The sequence below is a fragment of the Gossypium arboreum genome, chromosome 13 (assembly GCF_025698485.1).
Source record: "Gossypium arboreum isolate Shixiya-1 chromosome 13, ASM2569848v2, whole genome shotgun sequence".
NCBI classification, from domain to species: Eukaryota; Viridiplantae; Streptophyta; class Magnoliopsida; order Malvales; family Malvaceae; genus Gossypium; species Gossypium arboreum.
The window spans coordinates 95,649,121-95,675,132 of NC_069082.1; the positions used below are offsets into that span (position 1 = coordinate 95,649,121).

The 26,012-nt window shown below is 33.7% G+C and overlaps 1 protein-coding gene across 1 annotated transcript; it reads left to right on the forward strand.

The window, feature by feature from the left end:
* The first annotated feature begins 4,902 nt into the window (after positions 1-4,902).
* On the forward strand, positions 4,903-17,437 carry LOC108456752 (probable manganese-transporting ATPase PDR2). The gene is made up of 22 exons (XM_053023717.1): positions 4,903-5,012; positions 5,158-5,432; positions 5,533-5,629; positions 6,107-6,305; positions 6,675-6,747; positions 6,846-7,018; positions 7,128-7,299; positions 7,712-7,816; positions 7,898-8,008; positions 8,116-8,202; positions 8,288-8,470; positions 8,699-8,749; positions 8,834-8,959; positions 9,520-9,599; positions 11,066-11,174; positions 11,552-11,680; positions 12,941-13,006; positions 13,167-13,238; positions 14,309-14,460; positions 14,736-14,847; positions 14,927-15,043; positions 15,988-17,437. The coding sequence occupies exons 2-22, from the start codon at positions 5,184-5,186 to the stop codon at positions 17,080-17,082; spliced, it is 3,558 nt and encodes a 1,185-aa protein (XP_052879677.1). The 5' UTR covers positions 4,903-5,012; positions 5,158-5,183; the 3' UTR covers positions 17,083-17,437.
* The last annotated feature ends 8,575 nt before the right edge of the window (positions 17,438-26,012 follow it).

Below are 26,012 nucleotides of genomic sequence, written 5' to 3' on the forward strand. Positions count from 1 at the left end.
AGGCTTATTGCTGGTGTATAAAATCAGACTTTGAGTCTAGCAGGCCTTGTACCGGTGTGTGATACAGTCTTATGCCTAGCAGGCTTTATGCTAGTGAATTATTAAAAGCATATGCTTAAAATAATTCATGCTCATATGGTATTTGAATACATTAAACGAGTTAAATGGCCAGGTATGGATAAACTTATTACCTATTTAATATAAGGTAAATAAGTAACTTGATGATTTATTACAAATCATGTGTGATGCAAATGAAGTATATATATGATTATGGAATGTGTATTCGGTCTTATGATCAAATGATATGAATATTATGGAATTTGGTTTGTGAATATGTGTATACGAGACTATGTATAATTGGTCATATAGATAGTTCATGTACGTAATGTTATAATACGATTTTTTTGAGCTTGTGTATATGAGTGTATGTGCAATTGGTTATATAATGACATGTTGAATTTGAAGGTTGGATGATAATTAATTACTTTTATTATAAAAGCATTCGGCCAAAGAGAAAATATTCTATGAAAGTATAAGTTATATACGAACGGAATTAAAAGTTTGAGGTTGAATGTGATTACAAATGTATAATTTGAATTATTTGATTGATATGATTTAATATTGAGATGTTGATATACCTTAATTGTTTAATTTGCTTAAGGCTTACAAAGCTATAAAAGCTTACTCTATGTATTTATGTGTTTCTGTTTTATAGATTTTGGATTTGAGTTATGAGCTCGGGGATCGTCAGCCAAGTCTATCACTCTATCGACTGACTTCTGTATTTTAATAAGTGAACTTTCGAACCTATGGCATGTATAGACTAGATTATGTTTTGGAATATTGTATTATGGTTTGTGTTAAATGGGAGCCATGCAAAAATGGCTTAATTGCTATGCTTAAGTTCGGTGTTGGTTAAATTATAGTTTAAGTCTATTTTTATTATTATGTCGTGTGCCATGGTTGATTATAAGTTATGTTATGTGCTTGTATTCGGAAGTGATATGGATGAATAGGTTATGTTATGTTTTAATGAATGAAACTTGGTTTTGGTTATTAACTATTTAAAAATGTTTATGATGTACGTGTATGTTCAAATATGAATTGATTTTGTTAGTTTGGTTTGCACGGTAAATGTATCTGTACTTAAAGTGTTTTAATGGCTAAATAAATAAGTATGGTTAATGAAGTTAAATAATGATTACTTATGAGATTGTTTTGTTTAATATGGTTTGTAAGTGAAACAATAATAAATGACCAATTGAATAGTGATTTGAACAATATTAAACCATAGGAATTATATGGATTTTAGTGTGATGTATAATGACCTATTTGATGTTAAATGAAAGTTGTATAATGTATATGTTTGTACTTTAATTACGATTATAAAAAATTGATTGTACATGTTATAATGTACAAATGCCGAATATAAGTTAATCAAAATTGAGTGATTATATGTATATGGTTTTGTGGGTTCTATTAATGTATAATTTTAGTATGCTTTTGTACATGGCGTGGCAATGATATATATATAAGTGCATGACTTCTAGATATATATGTATATAATATTCTTTGAACATATGTTTTGGTTATAAAATAAAAATATGCTTGATTATGTGGCTTGTTAATTAACAGAAATCAATAAGTTTGTATATGTAAATTTTGGGCAGTCGAATAAGTAAAAGATTAATGTGGTTTTTGTTTCGTTTAAAATAGTACATTATGTGGAAATTCTGTTTTAATTATTTGAATAGTTTGATTAGTTGATTTAATGATATATCTGTGTATATATATGAATATGAACTGTGTTGACATGAGAATGTTCGGAATTGTACTTATGTTCTGTAATGCCTCGTTACCCTAGTCTGGCGACAGATACAGGTTAAGGGTGTTAAACTTGAGTATCCGACTTCTATTCTGAATAGTTCAACGGGTAAATGAATGATGTGGTTAAGAATGAGATTGGTATGAGATGGTACAGGTATGTGTATAAACCATATTAGCTTTGAATCAAAGAAATGGTGATGAAAGTATATAGTTTTGTGAATAAGTAATTGAAAGGTTTGATAGTTGATGTGAATTCATGTATATATAATCAATTGTTGAATTATGCGGTTATGATTATATCGAGTTTATTTCATACAAGCTTACTAAGCTTTATAGCTTACACCGTTTATTTTTCTATATTTTATAGTGAATTCAAAGCTAGCTCATATTCGGGGATCGTCGGAGATCACTTCACACTATCCACTTATCACTCGGTACCTATGAACTTTGGTAGTTTAAGTATAGGGCATATATAGGGACTTTGGTCATGTTGGTTATGTTTTGGTAATGATTTTGGCCATTTGAAATGGCTTGTAAATGTATATGTCTTGGTTTGTATATAATAGCTATGAGAGTTGGCTTATTTTGAGTAAATTTGCTTGTTTATATGTGTATGTGCATAGAGTTCATGATATGTAAATTGAGGTTGGTTTTGATGATGCCTATTAGTAGTTAGTATAATGAAAGTGAAAGTTGATATTTGGGATATTATTTGTTTGTGAATCAAGGTAAAGAATGCATGTTTTAAGTAGCCATTTTGATGATCTAAGTTTATAAGATTTTAGGTATAAACGGATTGGTCTATTTTGCAACTTGTGTATATTGAGAAATGTGGTACTAAATTTGCATGAATTAGGTTTGAATTGCCTGGTTTAAATGCCTATTTATGCCATGGAATGGTGCAAATTGATGTGTTGAAGGTACATTCAAATTTGGGTGGCAAATTGGCTTGGTAAATAGCCTATTTTTGTCCACACGGGCAAAGACACGGGCGTGTGTCTTAGTCGTGTGCGACACACGGTCATGTTACACAGCCGTGTGTCCCTTGGTGTTGAAATTAAAATCAAGTCAGTATGCTCCACACGGCCTCATAGACGGGCATGTGACTTGGCCGTGTGGTATAAGTTAGTATGCCCTACAGGTTTGGTACGTGTATAGCCATTTTTAGGGCACACGGGTGTGTCTGTTGGCTATGTGACCCAAGTCAAAGAGTTGCACAGGGTTGGAAACAGGCTGGGACACGACCATGTGCTTCCATTTCGAATGTCCACACGGCCTATGACACGGGCGTGACTGTTGGCCTTGTGAGAGACACGGTCGGGCCACACGGGCGTGTGTCCTCTATTTTGAGAAAAATTTTCTAAGTTTCGTAAAAATTTCTTGAGCTATCCGTTTAGTCCCGAACTACTCCTAAAGCATGTTTAGGGCCTCGTAGTCTTGTTATAGGGACATTATGCTTGAGTTTAAATAATGTTAGCATGAAAAGTGAAATTATTTGTGAATTGAATATTTAAATGTTTTGTAAGTTCGGTAATACTCCGAAACCCTATTCGGGTGTTAAATATGGGTGAGGGGTGTTACAAGAATTCCTTTAGCATGAATATCCCTTCTCACCTAACTATATATCTCCTCTACACGTTCTTCAAATCTCTTTAATCTAATCATCGACAATCATTATGTCTCCCTCTGTGGAATCAACCGGTTCCATCTTAACCAAACTAGAGTTGAAACCTAACTAATTACCCATCAGCCACTAAAAATTCTAAATTTCCCAATAGAGCCCGCCAAGTTCTATTTCTATTCAATAAGCTCTCCGTTTCTTCTTTAAATCCAAGTCCTTAGGAGAATTGGGCATGACATGCACCAATAAAGAATATATTGACCTTTAATCAACCCTCTTAATTTACTTGAATTAGGCAAGTTGAAGTTATGATAAACCTCTTCAACAACCTTTAAGAATTGAAGGAAAAGTTCTATCAATAAAGAAATAAGAAACTAGTCTTGTGAAAAAATCTCCCTTGGAGATTTTATTAATAAAAATATTAAAATATTAATCTAAAATATTAAAAATTTGAAAAAAATAAATTCAAAAATATAACACTTGATAAATATATTCTTTCGATCATATGTAATCAAAATAAAACCTTAAAATTGAACTCAATATGCTTTAAAAGCTGATCCAACATATAAAACTTGAAATTCATAATTTATTCATGCATAGAAAATCCTAAATATGTTGTCTTTACTAAAACAACCATATCTTGAGCTCTTGAAGTTGAAATGGGATGATTTAAAGTATGTTCCAAAACTAACAAACAACTCTTTCATTGATTAAAAGACATCTTAACTAGAAATGCCTAGATCACCTCCCAAATTGCGTTGCAAGTCAATTGATCTTTGAGACTTGAAAAACATCAACAAGCTTTACTTGAGTGATGGTCCTCCAATTACAAGATTTTTTAGTTGAATGTCTTAAAAATTCTTTGAAACAAAACCTTGTACATAAATGTTCAACTTGGACTTGAGTTGCTTCGACTTTGACCTTATTGATTGATTTACGAGGAAAACTTGGATTTGAATCCTTTGAGTCCATTGTGCATGCATAAAAAATTGCAAGAAAATTTTGAGGTTTTAAGGATGTGACGATTGTTCGTGTCTAGTGATGTTCCTTGACACTTTATATTGCATTTGTTTTGCATGAACTTTGTATCTTTCTTAATTCATAGATGCAGACATTATTCAATGAGAGATTTTGAGCAAGTTCTTAAAGCTCGTAAGTTACCATTTTTAATATATAACTTTTTATGATTTTTAAGTTTTAAAAATTTTCTAATGTGGATGTTACAATGATGTCATTATCATACATGTGGTAGTTCCACATTTTTTTATCATGGCATTTGTTGTGGATGTTACAATGATTTTTAAGTTTTAAAAAGTCAATTTTTTAGTGAATGGTTGAAAATGTTGGAGGCTAAAGTGGGAAAAACCTAATAATAAAGGACTAAAGTGTAAAAAAGGTAGATTTTAGTGACCAAAGTAGGCATTAAGCCATATATATTAATTTGTTTTTCCTTTAACTTCATTTTAATATGTGTTCCCAAGCTTATATTCTTTCTTTCCCTTGTCCTGTCTCATTTCAACTTTAATTCGTTTTGATTTTAGGGTTTCAGATCTCTTCTTCTCAGGTATTTTTACGAATTCCTTTAAATCAATTTTCCTTTAATCAAGTTTTCGGATTGATAATTACTTTAACGACTCCCAAATCGATCTGTTTTCTACATTTCCTAATCCTTTGTCCCCCCCCCCTTTTCCTTGCGCCCACTTTATCAGTAACCAAACAGGGCAGTTGATTTGAGATGTCGAGGTTCCATGTTGGTGGAAAAGTAGTGGACAAAGTCGATTTGCTTAGAAAGAAACACGCAGCATGGCGATTAGACGTTTGGCCTTTCGCAATGCTCTATCTCCTTTGGCTAACTATGGTAGTTCCCAGCATAGATTTCGTTGATGCAGCCATCGTCTTGGGCGGCCTTGCTGTAACACACATATTGGTCTTGCTTTTCACCACATGGTCCGTTGATTTCAAGTGCTTTGTTCAATATAGCAAGGTAATACATACTCTTTTGCAATTCCGGTCTGTTACAAGTTTAGGATTGATTTAGTGTTGTTTTTATCTTTTTGAATTTTGGACTATAATGGTATGAGCAGGTTAATAATATTCGCCTTGCTGATGTCTGCAAAGTTACTCCGGCGAAGTTTTGTGGTTCGAAAGAGGTAGTGCCTCTTCATATTCGTAAGCAGGCAAGTTTTTCTTATTTATATGTTTGTTTTTATTTTAATTATCTAGGTAGTTTACTTTTTTTTTCTTGCTTTTTATTTTTTACTATGTAAGTAGAAAAGCAAATTGTGCATTTCAGTGGGAAAAGTGAATTGTATTAGTATTATCAATAATAACAATAGTATGTAGTTTCCTTTTTTCCGCAGAACCAAATGCATGATTTTAGTTTTATATAAAATATTTATGCCAGAAATGGTTTTACATTAAGTTTTTCCTTTTGGGACTTTTGTTTGTATAAACTGTGCGATTTAATTATTGCCTCTCTGCTTGCCCTCCTTCTTTTGCCCCCTTATTTGGATCTAAAGACTTTCTCCCCCATTCAACACTCTCGTATTACATATAAATTGTGCGATTCAGATTTTGCTTCCTTTGCTCCTAATTTTCCCCTCCTTCCCTCTGCTTTGGTTTCTTATTTTCTTTTTCTTTGATTGATTGCATAGATAGCAAGTTCTTCATCTGCGAAAGATGTGGAGGAGATTTACTTTGATTTCCGGAAGCAGTGTTTCATCTATTCTAAGGAGGAGGATACCTTTTGCAAGCTTCCGTATCCTACGAAGGAAACATTTGGCTATTACCTAAAATGTTCTGGCCATGGCTCTGATGCTAAAGTTCTTGCTGCAACTGAAAAATGGGGCCGGAATGTGTATGTTGCTATCATAATACGATTTACTTTAGCCATTTAAATTGTTTTGGTTTGACTTGCCCTGGTTATGTATGACTATTGAAAGTAACCTTCTGATTGTAGTCTACTGCCCTTGGAAATGAACTAATGGTTTTACTGTTGGATTCTTTGGAGTGTCAATGGTTCCTTGCTCTAATGTCTTAATTTTGTTTTGATTCTTACCTAATTTAATTTACAGAGCACGATACTTTACCCTTTCCAACTTTCTATGATTCTTCAAACATATCAGTCGTGAACAACATTTATAGACAATGCCAATTTTGGTTATCTTTTAATTTTTTATGATGATATTACTGTTTCACGTTCACATGGATGTGTTTCTTGATGCAGATTCGAATATCCACAACCTACTTTTCAGAAATTAATGAAAGAGCATTGCATGGAGCCCTTTTTTGTCTTTCAGGTTTTCTCCTTTTTACTAGTTAATTGTCTTTAATATGTCTAGTATTTTTTTCCTTGATGGCCAAGTTTCTTATTGGCATTTCATCTTGTCTGTTGTAGGTCTTCTGTGTTGGTCTTTGGTGTCTGGATGAGTATTGGTATTACAGTTTGTTCACCTTATTCATGCTGTTCATGTTTGAGTCAACAATGGCAAAAAGTCGGTTGAAGACTTTAAGCGAGTTAAGACGTGTTAGAGTGGACAGCCAGACTCTAATGGTGCATCGATGTGGGAAGTACGGTTCTATAAACATGAATTAATTGTTTTGTATAGTTTTCTTTTTGTGTGGGAATTTGTTATTATTCAGAGTTGTAGATTTATTGTTTAAACATTGGGAGCTGCAGGTGGGTGAAACTTTCTGGAACAGATCTATTGCCTGGAGATGTTGTCTCCATTGGTCGGTCATCTGGTCAAAATGAAGAAGATAAGTCTGTTCCAGCAGACATGCTTATACTAGCTGGAAGTGCTATCGTGAATGAAGCCATTCTCACCGGCGAGTCTACTCCCCAATGGAAGGTGGATCTCTTCTTCTTAATTCCTTTCTTGTTTCATATTTTAGTATTCAACAATGATCTCCCCTTAGGTATCTGATATTTGATGTTTACTTGTATAAAATCCTTTTTGTGGAAGTTCAATTGTTGGATGTAAAGTTTCTGTAGTAAAACTAGCTATATAACTCTTTTATGGTTAGTAATGTAAACTTATTTCGTCTTGAAAATTTTGTATCGCCTAATCTTACTTCTGCCTTTTACCTTTAAATGCTTTCCCTATAGCTTTAGATTGTATATTAGATCAATTGGTGTGTATGTCTTGCACTTCATATGGGGTTGTTTTCTGGATTAGTTCTCTCATTGAAGCTGAAAGAGCAATACCTTGTTGAGTAACATCTGAACAGTAACAGTTTACACAAGATAAAATTTTTTCTTAGGTTTCTATAGCAGGCAGGGGAATTGAGGAGAAGCTATCTGCCAAACGTGACAAGAATCATATGTTGTTTGGTGGGACTAAAATATTGCAGCACACAGCTGATAAGGTAGGTTATACCAAAATTTATTAATATATCTCATTTGTTTTTTCCTTTTATTTATATTTCTATAATTCTAATTGGAGCCAGAGCTTCCCCCTGAGAACTCCAGATGGTGGGTGTTTGGCTGTAGTTCTGCGCACTGGGTTTGAAACAAGTCAAGGGAAACTTATGAGGACAATTTTGTTTTCTACAGAGAGGGTAATTTCTTATTGATGCTTTCTCAATTATACTTTTGAGTTTTTTTGTTTATCTGTATCCATCTTGTATTTATTTTTAAGTAGCTTATTTTCAATTACATGCTGTAGGTTACTGCTAACAGCTGGGAAAGTGGCCTCTTTATCTTATTTCTTGTTGTATTTGCAATAATTGCGGCTGGTTATGTACTTAAAAAGGTAAATTAATTCTTGAGGTATTGGAGACAATATTAGGCGTACATGTTTGCTAGGTGCATGATAATGATGTCTTTTTTACGTGTAGGGGCTGGAAGATCCTACGAGAAGCAAATACAAGCTCTTCCTTAGTTGTTCTCTTATTATTACTTCTGTGATTCCCCCAGAGCTACCGATGGAATTATCAATAGCTGTTAATACATCCTTAATTGCCCTTGCACGCCGCGGAATATTTTGCACGGAGCCTTTTCGCATCCCATTTGCTGGAAAGGTTTGTACAATCTATTCTTTTTCTGGGCTAAGGCCTGGCAATTTTGCATGAAATAGTTGAGGAGATAGATTGTAGCTTTAGCATCCATGGTTGCAGGTCATATATATACTTTTGTACTTCTTCAATTCTTTGTTTTGGCTAGATTTTGTGGTAATTGATGCTTTACAATACCTTCATCCTGCTCTACATTGTATTGATTGCAGTGCTTCCTGCTATTTCTTTCCACAGGTTGACATATGCTGTTTTGATAAAACTGGAACACTGACATCTGATGATATGGTATGCTACTAATAGAGCTAGAAGTGATTTTTTGTAAGAATTTATTCTCATTTAATGAATTCATTTTTCTTTGCTTTTCTCCAGGAATTCTCTGGAGTTGTGGGGTTAAATGACAGTTCAGAATTAGAATCTGATATGACTAAAGTTCCTTCCCGCACTGTTGAGATTTTGGCTTCTTGTCATGCCTTGGTATTTGTAGACAACAAGCTGGTACGCGAGTTTAATAAGCAAAACTTATAATCCCTGTCTTTAGGTTCTTGTAATTACTGTTTGGAATGCTATTTTTTCATTATATCTGATGATAAGTAGTTTTGTGACATATGGTTAGAGATTATGAGAATCCAGTATTTCTTGTTGAATGTCTTGTTTGTGTTTTGCTTATTTAGTTTTTGGGGGCAGTTTTTTTCTTTTGTTACAAAGAGGTTATTTAGTTTGTGGAGTGCGCAATATTACCTATATCTAATACATATTAAAACATTTAGAAGACCAGAATGTCTATGAAATTTGTGACTTTTAAACAAGGCATTAATAACAATCCTGTGAATCTACTTTTAGCTTTTTTTTTTTTTTTTTTTTCCATAGAACTATGTAATTCATTCACATCAGGATTCTGGGTCTTGATGTATTCTGCTCTTGAGTGTGAGCATAATAAATGTCTTTGAGAGCCTCATTTTGGATTTTCCTTAAGTTGTCTATTACTCGTAGGATTTTGGTAAAGTTATGCATATTTTACAATTGTAAGTTACTTTTAGTTCTGCAAATGCTTGTAGGTAGGTGATCCTCTTGAGAAGGCTGCACTAAAAGGAATTGATTGGAGTTATAAATCTGATGAGAAGGCTATTCCAAAAAAGTAATTTGCCAGCTCACTAGTTAATTTTATTTTTTTTAATTGATTTATATGTTTGCAATTTCTTTCTACTGTTTATTTTGATCTGGCTTCTAATTTTTGATGCCTTTTCATGCATTCTTGATTCTTGTCGTACTTCACACAAGTTTATGTACTGCCCTTTCTAGGGGAAGAAAGAGGGAATAGTAAGAAAGAGATTCCTGAAAAATTCTGACCATGGAAGAGGACAAAATTTTATCCTAGAAAATGCCTGAACTTATGCAAGTGTTGCATATGTTTCTCATTTGTTAAGGTTGTGAGGATGCTGTTTGCAGATACTGTGCTGATTGAACTGACCCCATCTCATACAGTAACAAAAATTACATTTTGCAGTTATAGACTTGAGCTACTGGAACTCTAATGATAATAATTGGGATTCCTGATTCTAGAGAAGAAAAACGGTTGTTCCTTTAAATAAATCATCATTTTTAAAAAAAAAAGTAGGCTTGTAAATGTTGTTTATAAAGTTAAGGGAAATCTCCAAATATAACGTAGTGCTTTGCAGATTCATATGTTTAGGACTTTTTGGAGTACCATGTTTAGGTGGTGTGCCAGTTAACTGTTGCTTAAATTTACAACAAATCGTTAACGGTGAAGTAAATGTGGTCTGGAAGTTGAACAGAGGTGATAAAAATAATTGTCAAGAAGAATATACAGATCATAAGGTATAAGGAAAGTTTGGGATAACCAAAGAGGGCATCTGATGGACAAGGAAACGTTGATTCAGACCTGCTCTTTTCAGATAAAGAAAGAAGAATTAACAATAATTCAACATATAAATGCTTTTTTTTGGGTGCAACAGCAGCTTGATGTATTGTGTCTGAACAACAAAAACAAATATAAAGTGTAATTTGAGAAAGTTACTGTCACTAAAGTTTATATAAATAATAGCTGATAAAGGGTGGTGGATTCCTAGATGGTATCTGATTCGATGGATTAAGTCTCTTGATAAAATTAGGATGACAAATTTAGTAGCTCCATTTTACCTACGTTTATGTATGTTAATTTTTATCTAACCTGCTGGGTAATTTATTCAGTGGTCCAAAATTTCTTACAAAACACTGTCATATGTTTGGAACCTGCAGTTGACTGTTAATTGTTTTTGATTGGACTGATGAATAATGGTTGATATTATTTAGAATATACCTTTAGATGTTAATATATAAAACCAGTGTCAGTGGGGTGCAATTATGATATTGCGTGTTTGTTTATGTTTCATGCATTATACAAATGCAACATACCTTTAGATGTTAATATATAAAACCAGTCTCTGTGGGGTGCAATTATGATATTGCATGTTTGTTTATGTTATACGAATGAATCTTGTTCTTCCTGCTTTTGGTGATTTTAATCATTCATTATTTTAGAAGCTTGTTTCTTTATGAAGTTATGGTCTAAGACACTCTTCTCTTGTATCTTATGAACTTCAGAGGTAGTGGCAATCCTGTGCAGATTGTGCAGAGGCACCATTTCGCATCGCACCTGAAGCGAATGGCAGTTGTTGTTCGCGTCCAGGAGGACTTTTTTTCTTTCGTCAAGGTCTGTTAGCTATCGTCTTTTATTTTTATTTTTTTAAAGATGTATGGTTTTGCTACCGGCTTCTTGCAAAGTGTCAACCATACCCTGTTCATGGAGCTGAGGTGTTATAGGTTCTTGAAATGCAATAAAACTACCGTAAACATTTCCATGCCAAATAAGAAGCATCTCACCTGTCACAAATGTTTTTTTCCTTAGGAATATTTGGAGCACTGTTACCCATTAAGGGCTGACATTTGTTATGTATATTAAAGTTAAAGCAATTTTTCCTCCCTTCCTTCTACGGTGTGCCATCTTGTTAATGGGTAATAATTGGATCTTCCTTAGAAAGAAGAAAATATTTAATAAACTTTCTCATTAGTGTGAACTTATGCTTGTAGGGTGCACCTGAGACTATCCAAGATAGACTCATTGATTTGCCTCCAACATATGTTGAAACCTACAAGAAATATACACGCCAAGGGTCCCGTGTGCTGGCCCTTGCTTACAAGTCTCTTCCAGATATGACAGTAAGTGTTCTTTGGATTCAATATTGAACACCCCCTCCCCTCTGGTCTTTTTATTTGTTTCTTTTTCTCAAGCAAAGTAAGATGTGCAATAGCTGTGAATCCCATAACACTGCTAGCAATGTTGTTTCAATTAGATTATAACTGATTGCTGGGTGGCGCTTCTGGCCCAATTTTGGAAATTCTGTTTTTCTTTTTTTTTTTGTGAGAATTTCCATAAATCTAAATCTGTTTATTTTAAAAAATAAGTGAAATTGTTGGTAATAGAGTTATTTGTTCCCAACATTTGGTAACATTCTGAACAAATTTCATGCACGGTGGACAGTCCCTTTGCAATAACATGGCCTCTTTTCAGGGTAGGGAAAAAAAAGGTGAAGAGATTTGACTAGCATCAGCTTGTGTAATTCGGTTAAATAATTGCCAACTTAACTGAGTTAATTCATCTATCACTGATCTTATTCTTGCCAGTTACCGAAATTGATCTTAGGAGTATCAGTTTCTGGATAAATTGATCATTTGAAAAGCCAAAAAGCCTGAAATTTTATCTGAAACTAGTAAAACACATATCTAAATATGCTTAATCTACTTACATAATCTCAATTTGTTCGAGTTTATCAGTGTTGTTTACTTAAACATCAATTTGTTAGAATTTGTTGAAATTTTGAACTTCATGAACGTGTTTTCTTTTTCTTCTAACTAGATTGAAAATGTCAATACAATTCACATATATGAGAACTGTGACTGAATTAAATGAAACATTTCAGTTGGTTAAGTTAGATTTCAAAGAATTTTTGTTTGGTGATAGGTTATGAAAAATAACATGAACCTCCTTTTTTAGTTTTAACCAAACCGACTATATTCCTTACGGTTTATGGTCATACTCCTAAGTCTTAACCACTTAGTTACTTGGCCAGTGGCTCACTCTGGTGCCGAACTCTTGCAACACTTAATTAGTATTTAGATGGTTTGAAACTAGTTTTTACTTGGAATTAGTTCTCTCATTTTATATATGAGGACATTATTAGATGATCTCAAATCTAGACAAGAGACCTTGACCTTTAAAATTGTTTAGACACTGTCTTCCCGAGGATAAAACCATAAGTAGGAAAGAGTGAAGCTTATCAATATATTATTTAAGATCATAAGTTGGTTTGAATGCATGACAATTCACAATCACTTGCTGTTTTGACTTCTTCCTTTTTCTTGTAAATTTTACGACCTTCTGATCTCAAGTGTTTAGGTATTTTGTCATGTCTTCTGCAGGTTAGTGAAGCTAGAAGCATGGAGAGAGATACTGTAGAGTGTGGCCTTACATTTGCTGGTTTTGCGGTAAGCATTAAGCAATGAACTCTTTCATCTTTGTATGGTTTTTTTTTTTCTGTTTTTTTGGTTTATTTGCTGGAGGCATTTGCCCTGTTTAGATGTTTAGATCAATTTTCTAATGCTAGTTACCTTATTTTCACTCAACTTCTCGAAACTTAATTTTCAGGTATTTAACTGTCCTATTAGAGCAGACTCTTCGACTGTTCTATCTGAATTAAAGAATTCTTCACATGATTTGGTAAGTAGCATCATCTTCCGGACATATCTCCCTAAATGTTGTGGTGTTCTTCCACTATTAAAGATGTGGTAAGAAAAGTGATTGGTTTTGCAAATTGTAGATCTTGGAAATTCTTTTATTGCTATCATTTAAGTCACTTTGCTATAGGATTTTTGAAAAATTTTGTGCCTATACAAGGTCATTTGTACTTCCATATATGGAGCATTTAAGTTCCTTATTAGAGTTTTGGTTTGAGGTTTCAGAGTATGTAAGAAGTATTTACTGGATGCAAACATGTTATAGATTTTTGATATCATTTAAGTCACTTTGTTATGGGACTTCTGAAAACTTTGTACACACACAAGTTCATTTGTACCTCCATATATGCAACATGTAAGTTGCTTATTAGATTTTTGGCTTGAGGTTTCAGAATTTTTAAGAAGTATTTGCTGGAATGCAAACATGTTGTGGAATTTTGAAATCATTTTAGTCACTTTGCTATAGGACTTTTGATGACTTTTGAAAAGTCGGCTTGTATATTTGGTAATTGGTAGGATAAATAGAACAATAAATGGAACGGGAAAAGATTTCTTTTTCTTGCTTGCCAGGGTAAAAGATTAGTAGGAAAGAAGATGAAATCTTTAGATCCTTTTGGTTTGTATCAGTAATGCCTACATCAACATTTAGATCCCTTTTACCACGATATACAATTTTGTTGTCAATTTGCATTAAATTGCATGTATATAAAAAGGAAAGAAAGTACCTTGATGATGAAGTCAATGATGAATACATATATGTTTATAGACCTCCAAAAGGTAACTGTGCCAGATCATATCACCAAAACTTCGGTAGATTGGGTTGTGGGCCCCATTTTCCATCATCCATTTGGTCTTCCTATGAAACATGTTTTCCTTCGAAAAATACTTTATTCCATTTTTTTGTAACATATCACTGTTAGGTTTTTAGGGTTAGTGGAAAATACTTGCAAGTGTGTTCTTTAATACCATATTACCTTCCTTCTGTAAGTGGTGAAGTCCTAGATCAGGGACTTTGTTTTTGTTTTTATCTGAAAATAAATTTTCTTAATTTAGGTGATGATAACTGGTGACCAAGCCTTAACAGCTTGCCATGTTGCTGGCCAAGTTAATATTGTATCAAAACCAGCATTGATTCTTGTTGCTGTGAAGAATAGTAAAGGATATGAGTGGGTATCACCAGATGAGACAGAGAGGATTCCCTACAGGTTATGTTTCTCTGGTTACTATCAACTCTATTTTCTGACATATAATTTCCTTGTAGGCTTTTAGTGGATTTAAGTTCTGATAAACTCACCGAGCATAAATCTTGGTTCTTCCATATATATCTAGGTTCTTTTTTTGGGCATGTGTATCAAGTTTCGATCATACATCTTCTTTTCTGGAACTGGTCATATTGATCTGCTGATTAGGTGTGTTGTACTCATCAACTTTTCATTCTTCTGGCTAACTTGACTGATCAAAGGGTTTTCCCTGATATCAGTGAGAACGAGGTTGAAGCTTTATCTGAGACTCATGATCTTTGTATTGGAGGAGACTGCTTTGAAATGTTACAACAGACTTCTGCTGTTCTAAGAGTCATTCCTTTTGTTAAGGTTGCAACTCTACCATCCATTTGTTTTTGGTTTTCTGCATAACTCTGTCTAAGTTATTGGCACCACAATGTCATTGTAGGTTTTTGCAAGAGTTGCTCCGGAACAGAAAGAACTGATCATGACCACTTTCAAGACAGTGGGAAGGTTGACTTTAATGTGTGGTGATGGGACCAATGATGTTGGAGCTCTTAAGCAGGTAATATTTTACTCAAGGAGTTTTAGTTGGTATCTTATTTTACCTATATATGTAGGCTATATTATTTAACAGGTTCATTGTGCAGCCATTATGTTGAAGGCCTTTCAGGTTTGAGAACTTATTTTTCCATCTGTATTTAGCACAATGTATCAACTGCCATCACTTGTCAATCTACTATTAACCCAAAAATGGAGGGGAAAAAAACTCAGAGAGATCGTCTCAATTAAGCCTCAAGTTGTTGATACGATCTGCTTTGTAAAATTGATAAAGTTGAAAACAAGGTTTTAACTTTCAATTTAATTAATGAATTGGCTTTGGTTCAAACCCATATAAACACTAAAATATTATTTTTCTTCATCAATTTTTTAAATATAAAATCTTTTACCTTGGTTCGAGTCTATATGAATGTAGGAAATTTTTTTATTTTATTTCTATTATAGGAAAATAGGTACCAAACATGTTATCATATTTTCATTATTTAAAACAATTTTTATTTCTTGTTTTCAATATTTAAAAATAGAAAATGAAAATTAGAAAATAAAATGAATATATTTTCATGACGGAGCTTAGGTTTTTTTTCCTTCTCTCCCTAAAGACAGCTTTAATTTTTCATATTACCATTTTATATCTGTATTTTATTATGAATTATCTTGTACTGCTTGTTTTCTATTTTTACACAAATATAGATTGATTTTGTGTACATGTGTTTTTTAATTAAATCCAATAATAAGTTTGTTCTTTAAGAAAATTAACATCAGTTCATCAATGTTTTTGGTGATAGAAATTTTTATGCATACAGTTGTTAATTTGAATTGCTTCTTAATTTTTTTCATTTACATATTTAGTTACTTTAGATTGGTTCAAGGTAACAGAAAAGTTAATTGTTCCCAGATTTTAAGATAGCGGGAAAGCATGGGCCTGTAATACTCTACCTCTTTTTTCAGGCCCATGTAGGTGTTGCTCTATTGAATGCAGTGCCTCCAACTAAAAGTGAGAGCTCATCGGGAACATCTAAAGATGAAAATACGAAGTCATTGAAGTCGAAATCTAAGCCCACTGTAGAAGCAACGGGCAATTCAGAAGCCTCTTCAAAAGGAAAGGTAGTCCCCAGATCAGAATCTAGCAACAATGCAACCAGTAACCGGCATCTTAATGCTGCAGAGAAGCATCGACAGAAGCTGAAGAAGATGATGGATGAGCTGAATGAGGAGGGTGATGGTCGCTCTGCTCCTATTGTCAAACTGGGGGATGCCTCAATGGCATCACCATTTACTGCAAAGCATGCATCAGTTGCCCCAACCACTGACATAATTCGTCAAGGACGCAGTACCCTTGTGACTACCCTTCAAATGTTCAAGATACTCGGCCTTAACTGCCTTGCTACAGCCTATGTTTTAAGTGTGATGTACTTGGATGGTGTCAAGCTGGGTGATGTTCAGGCAACTATTAGTGGTGTATTTACAGCTGCTTTTTTCCTGTTTATCTCACACGCTCGCCCACTACCCACCCTTTCAGCTGCACGGCCCCACCCGAATATTTTCTGCTCCTATGTCTTCCTTTCTCTCATGGGACAGTTTGCTATGCACCTGTTATTCTTGATCTCTTCTGTGAAAGAGGCTGAGAAACACATGCCTGAGGAATGCATTGAGCCAGAATCAGAGTTTCACCCTAATCTAGTGAACACAGTTTCATACATGGTGAGCATGATGCTTCAGGTAGCAACATTTGCAGTGAACTACATGGGTCATCCTTTCAACCAGAGCATCCCTGAAAACAAACCATTCTTGTATGCTCTTGGAGCTGCTGCTGGTTTCTTTGTGGTTATAACTTCTGATATATTTAGGGATTTGAATGATTGGTTGAGCTTGGTTCCTTTGCCTGTGGGATTGAGGGATAAGCTCTTGATATGGGCTCTACTAATGTTTCTGTGCTGCTATGCTTGGGAGAGGTTGTTAAGATGGGCATTCCCTGGTAAAATCCCTGCTTGGAGGAAGCGCCAACGTGTGGCTGCTGCTAGTTCTGAGAAGAAGCTGGTCTAAGTGAACAGAGAATTCTCCCTCTGCTAATGATTTTGGAAAAGGCTGACACCGGTCAGATTATTATATTTAGTGAATTAGCTCAAAGATATGCAACTCTTTTTTTATTTATTTGATATTTGTTAAATCATGTTTTGCTTACTCCTTTAGGACGTGGAATCTGTCAAATGGTATTTTGCTCATAGAATGAGGGGGTTATTCTTTACGAAAGCATAAACTTTGATTTTGTTATTTTTGCAAAGCCGACTTGAAAGAATAGTTGTTTCAACACTTAAAAGAAAAACAAATTGTAGTTGAGCTCATAAGCCATATTTTGATTAGATTTATTGAATTATAGCAAGTCGGATACAGAAAATAATTTATCTTATTGATGTGTTGCATCCAATTTCTTAGGATAATGTTTTCTTCTGCTGTCAGGTCAATCTCATCCTCATGTGAAATGTATGAAGAGCAAAATTTTATAGTGTCTACTGATATGTTATTGTTGTCTAATAATGCATCATCATAGGTAAATTGAGAGAAGAAAGATCATTATTGTTTGGAATGATGATTTTGTATATGTATATATATATATATTTTAGCTTAATCTTCTGCGGAAAGGGATGATTTATGCTTTTATGGTGTTATTTGTCCACATTATTCTAAATCAAATTTGTTTTATTTTTTTTGGCCAGACATTTGTTCTAGTCACCTGCATTGCTTGATATTCATATATTTATTTCTATCTATACTATTATTTAAATTGTATCTTGAATTAATCGGGCATTACTTTAGTTAAGAAAATATTAAACTATCTTTTGTATTTAAAATTGGTTATATCATTTAAGGTTGGATTAATTTTGTTTTTTTTTAAAAGAAAAATGCATATGACGAGATTTCAACTTCTAACAGATCGAAAATGCTTTGAATTTAAGGTTTAACTAAAGTTTTATTTTAATATTTTTTACATTTTAATTTTATTTTGCACATTTTATAACATCCATTAATTATATCTGTATATTATTATTTAGATCCCTAATTGAATTTTATATAATAATTCATTTGGACATTAACTCGGTTAGAGAAGTTATTAAAATATTTTTCTTATTCAAAATAAGTTTTATTATTCAAAGTTACTTTAATCTTTTTATTGAAAATAATATAAAAATATACATGTGGAATTTGGATTCATGCCAATCACATTAAAAATTCTTGAATGAGTCGGTGTTATGAGTCAATTAGGCACTAACTTCATTAGAAAATTATTCAAATATTATTTTGTATTTAAATAAATTATGTTATTTGAGATTACTTTATTTTTTGTAAAATTGTAAAAGGTGGCATTTGACCCATACTAATTGCATTAAAAACTTAAAATTTACTACTCAATCAAAATTTATTTTAATATTTTTATACATTTTAATTTAATTTTATTATGTACATTTTATTACTTCCATCAATTGTAAATATTAATAATATTGTTTATTGAGTTGGTGTCACATTAACTCAACACCAACTAAAGATGAATGACAACACCATGATAAACAATTGTATTAGTTTAGTATTATTAATTTGATGTATTTATATGTTTAAGTTTGTTTTACTCAAAATTTAATCTATTTTTCTATTATAATATTGTACATATTTGTTGTGTTATTATTAATTAGTTTCAAACTATACGTCTCATTATTTATTGTGTGTTACTTTTAAACACACCTCTATGTTCTGAATACGTGGTTTTTAAACACATGCGCATGTGATAAAATTTCTTATTAATGATGTCATTGATTGAGTTAGTGTCACAAATTAACTCAACACCAACTTAGGATTGATGATATCGCCATGATAAACAATTGTATTGAGTTACTATTCTTAATTTAACATATTTACATATTTAAATTTTGTTTTACTCATAATTTAATCTTACCTTTTTTATTTTAATATCGTATGTATTTCATGTATTATTAATTAGTTTAAGATAAAATAAAATTTTCAAAATACTATATGAATAGAATATAAAATTTTAGAACAATATTTTAAGAGAAAGGTCAATGTTAGGCCTAAAAATACCAAAAGATGGGGTGAATTGGTATTTTAAAATTCTTTGCAAACTTTTCTAAATAACGAGGAAAGAGAAGAAAAACTTAGACAATTCGATTTATAGTGTAACAGCCCGATTTTGGGCCTAGTCGAAACCGTGGTTTCGGAACCACTATTCCAAGGCCGGAGAAAATTATTTTGATGTTATTTTATGTGATATAGCATATTTATAAAGGTGCATGTTAATTTTGGTATATTAATTTTAGCGATTTCTAGTCCAATTTCTAAAAAGGACTAAATCGCTTAAAAGGTAAAAGTTGTGTTTTAATGCCTAAATGTGTTAAATGGCTAGAGCACTAAAATTGAGGGTCTTTAAAAGGCAATTAGACCCATTTTAAGTGTAGTGGCCAGCCATGGGATAAGAAATTTCAAATGGTCAACTTGTTAGGTGGGTGATGTCATTTTATGTAATTAAATAATTCCTAGCCTAGCTATTTCTTTTCTTTCTTTTCTTTCTTCCTCTTACCACTGATTTTTCCAGCCAAGAAAAGGTTTAGAAGCTGGAAAATTTCAGAAAAGGAACTCCCATGGTAGTAAGTGATTTTTAATGTCTTTCTTGATGATTTTTACATTTTTGGAACTCCTAAAGCATGAGCTTTCAAATGAAAGGACTATTTTGCAAAATGATTAAAAGTCTAGGGTTTTTCCATGAAAGCATAAGTGTTGTTTGTTGAGTTTTTATGGAAGAAAATGAGCCTTGGTAGTGTTATAAACAACTTTCATGAAAGAAATTTGCATGAAAGCACCTAAAAAGGGTTATTTTGTAAAGTTGTAAAATAAGTGTGCATGTGTGAAATAATTGAATTTCTAAGTTGCTATAGTTATGAAAATGATTTTTCTAGGCTTAAAGAGTAAGAAAATGTGATAAAAATCATTTTACGAGCCTAGAGGTAATTTGGTAATTTTGGCAAAGTATAGGGGAAAAATTGAAATTTTGCCAAAATGTGTCTTTGGACTAATTTGATTAGTATATTGTTTTAATAAGTTAAATGTGATGTTATAAATGATGAAAAACGAGATTTAGGCTTAGAACGAGGAAAAACGAGAAATTGATGTTCAAGCCTCTTTTACCAATTTGGTGTCGAGGTAAGTTGTATGAAAACAATGCAACGTGCTGTTGTTATTATTATATGTCTAATGTTCAGATATTGCATGAAATGTATATGTACATGTATTTTTCTTAATGAAATGGATTCATGATGTCTCGATGACATTCGATAAAGTTTCGATATGTGATCCCATGTAAGACCATGTCTAAGACATGACATTGGCATCGATATGTGTGATCCCATGTAAGACCATGTCTGAGACATGACATTGGCATCGATATGTGTGAACCCATGTAAGACCATATCTGGGATATGGCATTGGTATCTCACTATGTGTACGAATTTCCCCGAGTATCCTTTAGTATTCCAAGAAGTTCAATGGGAAATTCAAAGATTATAACAAAGCTGTGATAAGGAATGGTTGTAACACTCCGAATTCGTGACCGTCCCTGGAGTTGAACACGAGGTGTTACTGGGCTTACTTCACTTATTTCCCCCTTTATATATCCAGGCAGGCTAGCTAACTGCATCACTGTCACCTTAAAAATCATATCTCGAGTTCCAGAGCTCGAAATCCAGTTCCGTAAATTTTTCCTGAAACTAGACTCATAATTCCATTTACACATTTTTTTTTTGAATTTTTGGTTGAGCCAATTAGTACAGTTTATTAGTTAAAGTCTCCCCTGTTTCAGGGTTCAACTACACTGCCCTTTGTGCATTACGACTTGGATATCTTCCTGTACAGGGCTCCAACACTTATACCGTTTGTTTCTAAAGAAACTAGACTCACAAAGGAATCTGCGCATATAGATCATGACTTCTAATTCTCTCTGGTTAATTTATAATGGATTTTCAAAGTCGGAACAGGGGATCCAGAAACCGTTCTGGCCCTGTTTAGCGAAAACTTGAATATCTCTTAAAATACAACTCATATGGTCGTTTTGTTTGGTCTATATGAAAATAGACCCATCAAGCTTCGATTACGTAATTTTTTTAGCATTTAATTCCACTTCTACTATTTTTAGTGATTTTTCGATCTCACATCACTACTGCTGTCCGTAACAGTTGCTGAAATAAACTAAGCCTATTTCATGAATTTTTCCTTGGCCTTACTAATAATCCATCATACATAACACAAATTGTGACCACCTTATCAAAATTAAGATTTCTAGGACTCGCGACTATAAGTTTTAAAACCCCGCTCAACCGACCACATAGGCCATATTCACATGGCTTAAAATTTACAACCCAAAGTTTCACAAAACAAAGAGCTTATACATGCCAAATGTTCTCCTAGATCGACTAAGAAGACAAACCAAAAGATTGCTCACCGGTGTGATGACTTCGATGACGGTTCCGAGAACACAAAAAGAGACGAGTCCAAGAGACCTAAAATGGGTGACAAGAAAACACCGAGTGAGTTTATAACTCAGTAAGTCATAAGCACTCCACAATTATCCATTAGCAAAATTATCACGAAGTGAAACAATGAAACGAGGCTAAGTGTTCCATCCATACGAACTATACCATAGTTCCTTAGACCTTTCAGTTCAATCTCATACCAAGTCATACATTCACATTCCATATTCTATTCAATAAGATATTTGAGGCAATTTCCATATATCAACTCATTTTCACCACAATCATGCAAACAAATGAACTTTCATCTATCCCATGATACCTTATTTACGTGACTGCAAGTTTAATCATCACATAGATTTAAAGCTTACCAAGCTCAACCCCGAGCATGAACATAGCGCCTATTCGCCATGAGCTCAAGGTACTTACTCTTTCCGCTGTCCATGATCAACTCGATAAAGTCGCACCCTCCATGTAAGTAATCGATCGAACATATATATTAAATTCGCACACGTAGTGCTTAATAATCGATCACGCACACTTAGTGCCATGTGATTTAAGCTCGCACACATAGTGCCATATAATTTAAGTTCGCACACTTAGTGCCATACTTTTCAAGCTTGCACACTTAGTGCCAATCTTGTCACCGTGCCCGTTTATTACCCGCACACTTAGTGCCGAGACCAAACACTCTACGCATTTTACTACCTTTATACATTCAACAATGTCATCATTCCATACACATACATTTTATATACATACCATCTCATTAAACACAATTCCATGGATATTATGACCATTTAAATCAATACCAAATATATGCTTAATGACTTACCTCGGATGTTGTCGAACGTCTTCAACGGCTATTCAGTTACTTTTTCTTTCCCCTTATCCAACCTGGATCCTTTAAGCTCTTGAGCTAAATCAAACAAATTTACTTCTCAATCAGACACATACACACGGCAACCATATACATTTCAAGAGTCAATTCATTCGTATCATTTGTCCATATATTAGCTTTTAACGCATTTGGTCACTAGGGCGACCATATTTAACTTTCAAGCATTCATTTCTAATTTTAGTTAAACAATGCCGAATGCCATTAACAACTAATGCCACACACACACATATGCATAAAATTAACCCATACATGACCTATAGTTCATTCGGTCATTCATCTCTCAAGCCCATCAAGCTTCATATCATGCTTCCTTGGCCGAATACACATATAAGCACATTTAGCATTTGATACATTCGGCCTTAGCATAGATTTCATTAAAAGTCCCTATTAGCCACTTCACCATCAATCATCTCACCTACTTAATATTTCATACTTATCATGCTAGCCGAATATTACTTGTTTAAGTTCAACACCCTTATATACCACACTAGCATCAAATATGATATCTAATTCTTCTCTTTCTCTTTTCATCAAGACAACCTATATGAACATTTAACTAAATCAAACTTCACCATCTTAATGCCCATTATAGCCGAATGTACCAAGCATTTATCATTTTGCAACATGAATTCTATAGCATGGCCGAATACTCATGCACATACACACACAACAACAAGAACTCAATGACCTAAAAATCTCCTTTTATTAAACATTCAAACTCACTCCTCTTCATGCTTCATTACAACAACATCAAAACACCAACCAAGAAAGACAACATCCATGGCCGAATTTCATCTCCATCAAATAGCAAAAGAAATCTAAACCATGGGCTAGGTAGAACTCGAGCTAACAATTAAAACATGCATGCATCTCATGGAATATCATCAAACCTACCTTAACTTAGCTACAAGCATGGCCGAATCTCTCATTATTTCCTCCCTTCTTTCCTTTGTATTTCGGTCAAGAACAACCAAAAGAATGAACAAAACCTTTTTTTTTCTTTTTTTCTTCTCTAGTCACGGCAATGGGAGCATGCATGAGACCATTTCTTTCATTTTTTTTTTCATCACTCCTCCCTTTCATTATTTTATTTTTCCTTACATAATGCATTAGGCCAACATGTCTAGGACATGTTTTCTTTGCCCATCATCCTTGTCATGGCCGGCCACTAGGCTTAGATTTAGGGAAATTTGACATGCAAATCCCTCATTTTCACAACATGCATTATTAGGCCACTTTGCATTTGCCTAGCACATTTCTAAATTTTCTCATATAAGCCCTACTAACTGAATTCACATGCAATCGACTAAATCGAAGCTTGAAACTTTCACACATTCATATTTACACATTTTAGACAATAAATACCATGTTCAAAAAAATCTGGTGACTCGGTTTAGCGGTCCCGAAACCGCTTTCCGACTAGGGTCACTTTAGGGCTGTCACAATGGTTGTGCCATGAAGTAGTACAGGTATGTACGCAAAACTCGTGAAAAAGGATTCGGCCTATGATGCACCTTTGGTAAGGATGCAAATAAGTAAGTCATGTTTATGAGAATGATTGTGTAATGACCTTATTGTTATAGGTCTATGTTCATAATGTATATAGTAATTGGTGAATACTATGAAAATGGCATGATTTGGAATAAGTCTTTGATACTTGATGACATTGAGATTATGGGTCCATGCTTATGATGCATAACTATGTGTTCTTACCATGATAGATGATATGATGTTGTATTAATTTGGTGAACAGTAATTGTGGATGAGCAAATTAGCCTGGATAGTTTTGGGCTACTGCAGTGGTGTAAATTTGAAAATACACTAAAAATAGTGAAAAATGATTTAGAGGCTGAATAAAATATGAGATTAAAGCTTATTGAGTCTAGTTTCTTATAAAAGAAACTATGTAAGCAAAATAATTTCCTATAATGAGATATTTGAAGTTGTGTAAAATAGAGTCAGAATGAATTCAAAATCCTCTGTTCTGACTTGAAAAAATCATTATAAATTGTAAAAAAAATATTTATGAGTTATAATTTATATTTTTAGAATCCTTGATGAGTCTAGTTTCAAGAGAAATAGACTAGAACATTATTCGAATCCTATGCTATGAGATAATTGAACTTTAGTACAAAAGGGTTAGAACTGTCAGACAGTGAATCAGTGGTAACTTTGAGGAATAAACTATACTATTTGGATAAACCAAAAATTATATAAATTTTATGGTAGAAAGGTACATGAGTCTAGTTTTAAATAAAATTAACAGAAATTAATTTGGAGTTTCGTAGCTCCAGATATAAATATTTTATTGACTATTGTACAAGAAGACATCTTATCATGAACTTGAGAATATGTTGGGAACATTGATAAAACATGTTAATGAGTTGCTTATTGTTTTCTTATGAACTTAATAAGCGTAAAGCTTACCCCCTTCCTTTCCCATGTTCTCTAGTGTTACCAGGTTAGTTCGGGTTGGAGTTCGTCGGAGATATTATCACACTGTCAAGCTATCGCTATTGGTGTAAGTGATTTCAAGTACTTTGAGTTTATGACATGTATAGGATTTTAAATATTTGAGTATGTGATATTGCTTTAGCCAAATGTATTGGCTTATTTTGATTATGGGGTTGGTAAACCTATTTATTTATGAAGAGTCTTTAATGACTTGGTATGAATGGTATGTGGATGTGATCATGAATGCTTAGTGATGAAAATAAGGTTTGATGACATGTTGATAGCTATAACATTAATGTGGAAAAGATGAAGGTAAAATCTAAGATATTGGTTGCATGTGAAATTTCCATGGGCATGACATGTTAGGAATGTTTAGGTGCCTAATTTTTCCATGTTGTATGCTATTGTATAAGTATGCGTGCATGTGTTGTGAGGGTGACAAAATGGCATGGAAAATAGCCTTGTATTTGTCCACACGAGTAGACACACGGGCGTGTGTCTAGGCCGTGTGTGACACACGGTTTGCCCCCATGGGCATGTTGTCCAGCCGTGTGTTCCCTGCACCTAAGTTTTTCAAGTCAGTATGCATGGTAGTAAGCACACGGGCAAGAGACACGGCCATGTGTGTCAGCCGTGTGAAGGACACGGCCATAGGACACAGGTATGTGCCTTGGCCGTGTGGCTTCAATTTGTTCATGACCAAATTGGCAGAATGTCTAGGTTTTTGGACACGGGTTCGGGACCCGGGCGTGTCCCTAGCACACGGGCGTGTGCTCTATACCCACACGGGCGTGTGGAGCCTTAAAGCATGAAATTTTTCTAGGTTTTTCTTAAGTTCTCGGTTTAGTCCCGAACAGTTTCTAATGCATGTTTTGGGCCTCGTGAGCTTGTTTAAGGGACAAAATGTATGTGAAATAAAAAGTTTTAAATTGATTAAAATTTTACGGCTCGGTTTTATTAGTTGGTTGAGTTTAAGTCCGGTAGCACCTCGAGCCCTATCCCGGCGTTGGATACGGGCAATGGGTGTTACATATAGTAGTTCAGCTCCAATTGCCTACCTCCACTCCCTTGATATATGTTAGAATTAAGTG

Bases quoted from the DNA above. Each gene is read 5' to 3' on its own strand.
- LOC108456752 (XM_053023717.1), top strand. From the start codon at position 5,184: ATGTCGAGGTTCCATGTTGGTGGAAAAGTAGTGGACAAAGTCGATTTG. The intron at 8,960-9,519 runs GTACGCGAGTTT...AAATGCTTGTAG, and splicing joins TATTTGTAGACAACAAGCTG to GTAGGTGATCCTCTTGAGAA. The intron at 15,044-15,987 runs GTAATATTTTAC...CTCTTTTTTCAG, and splicing joins ATGTTGGAGCTCTTAAGCAG to GCCCATGTAGGTGTTGCTCT.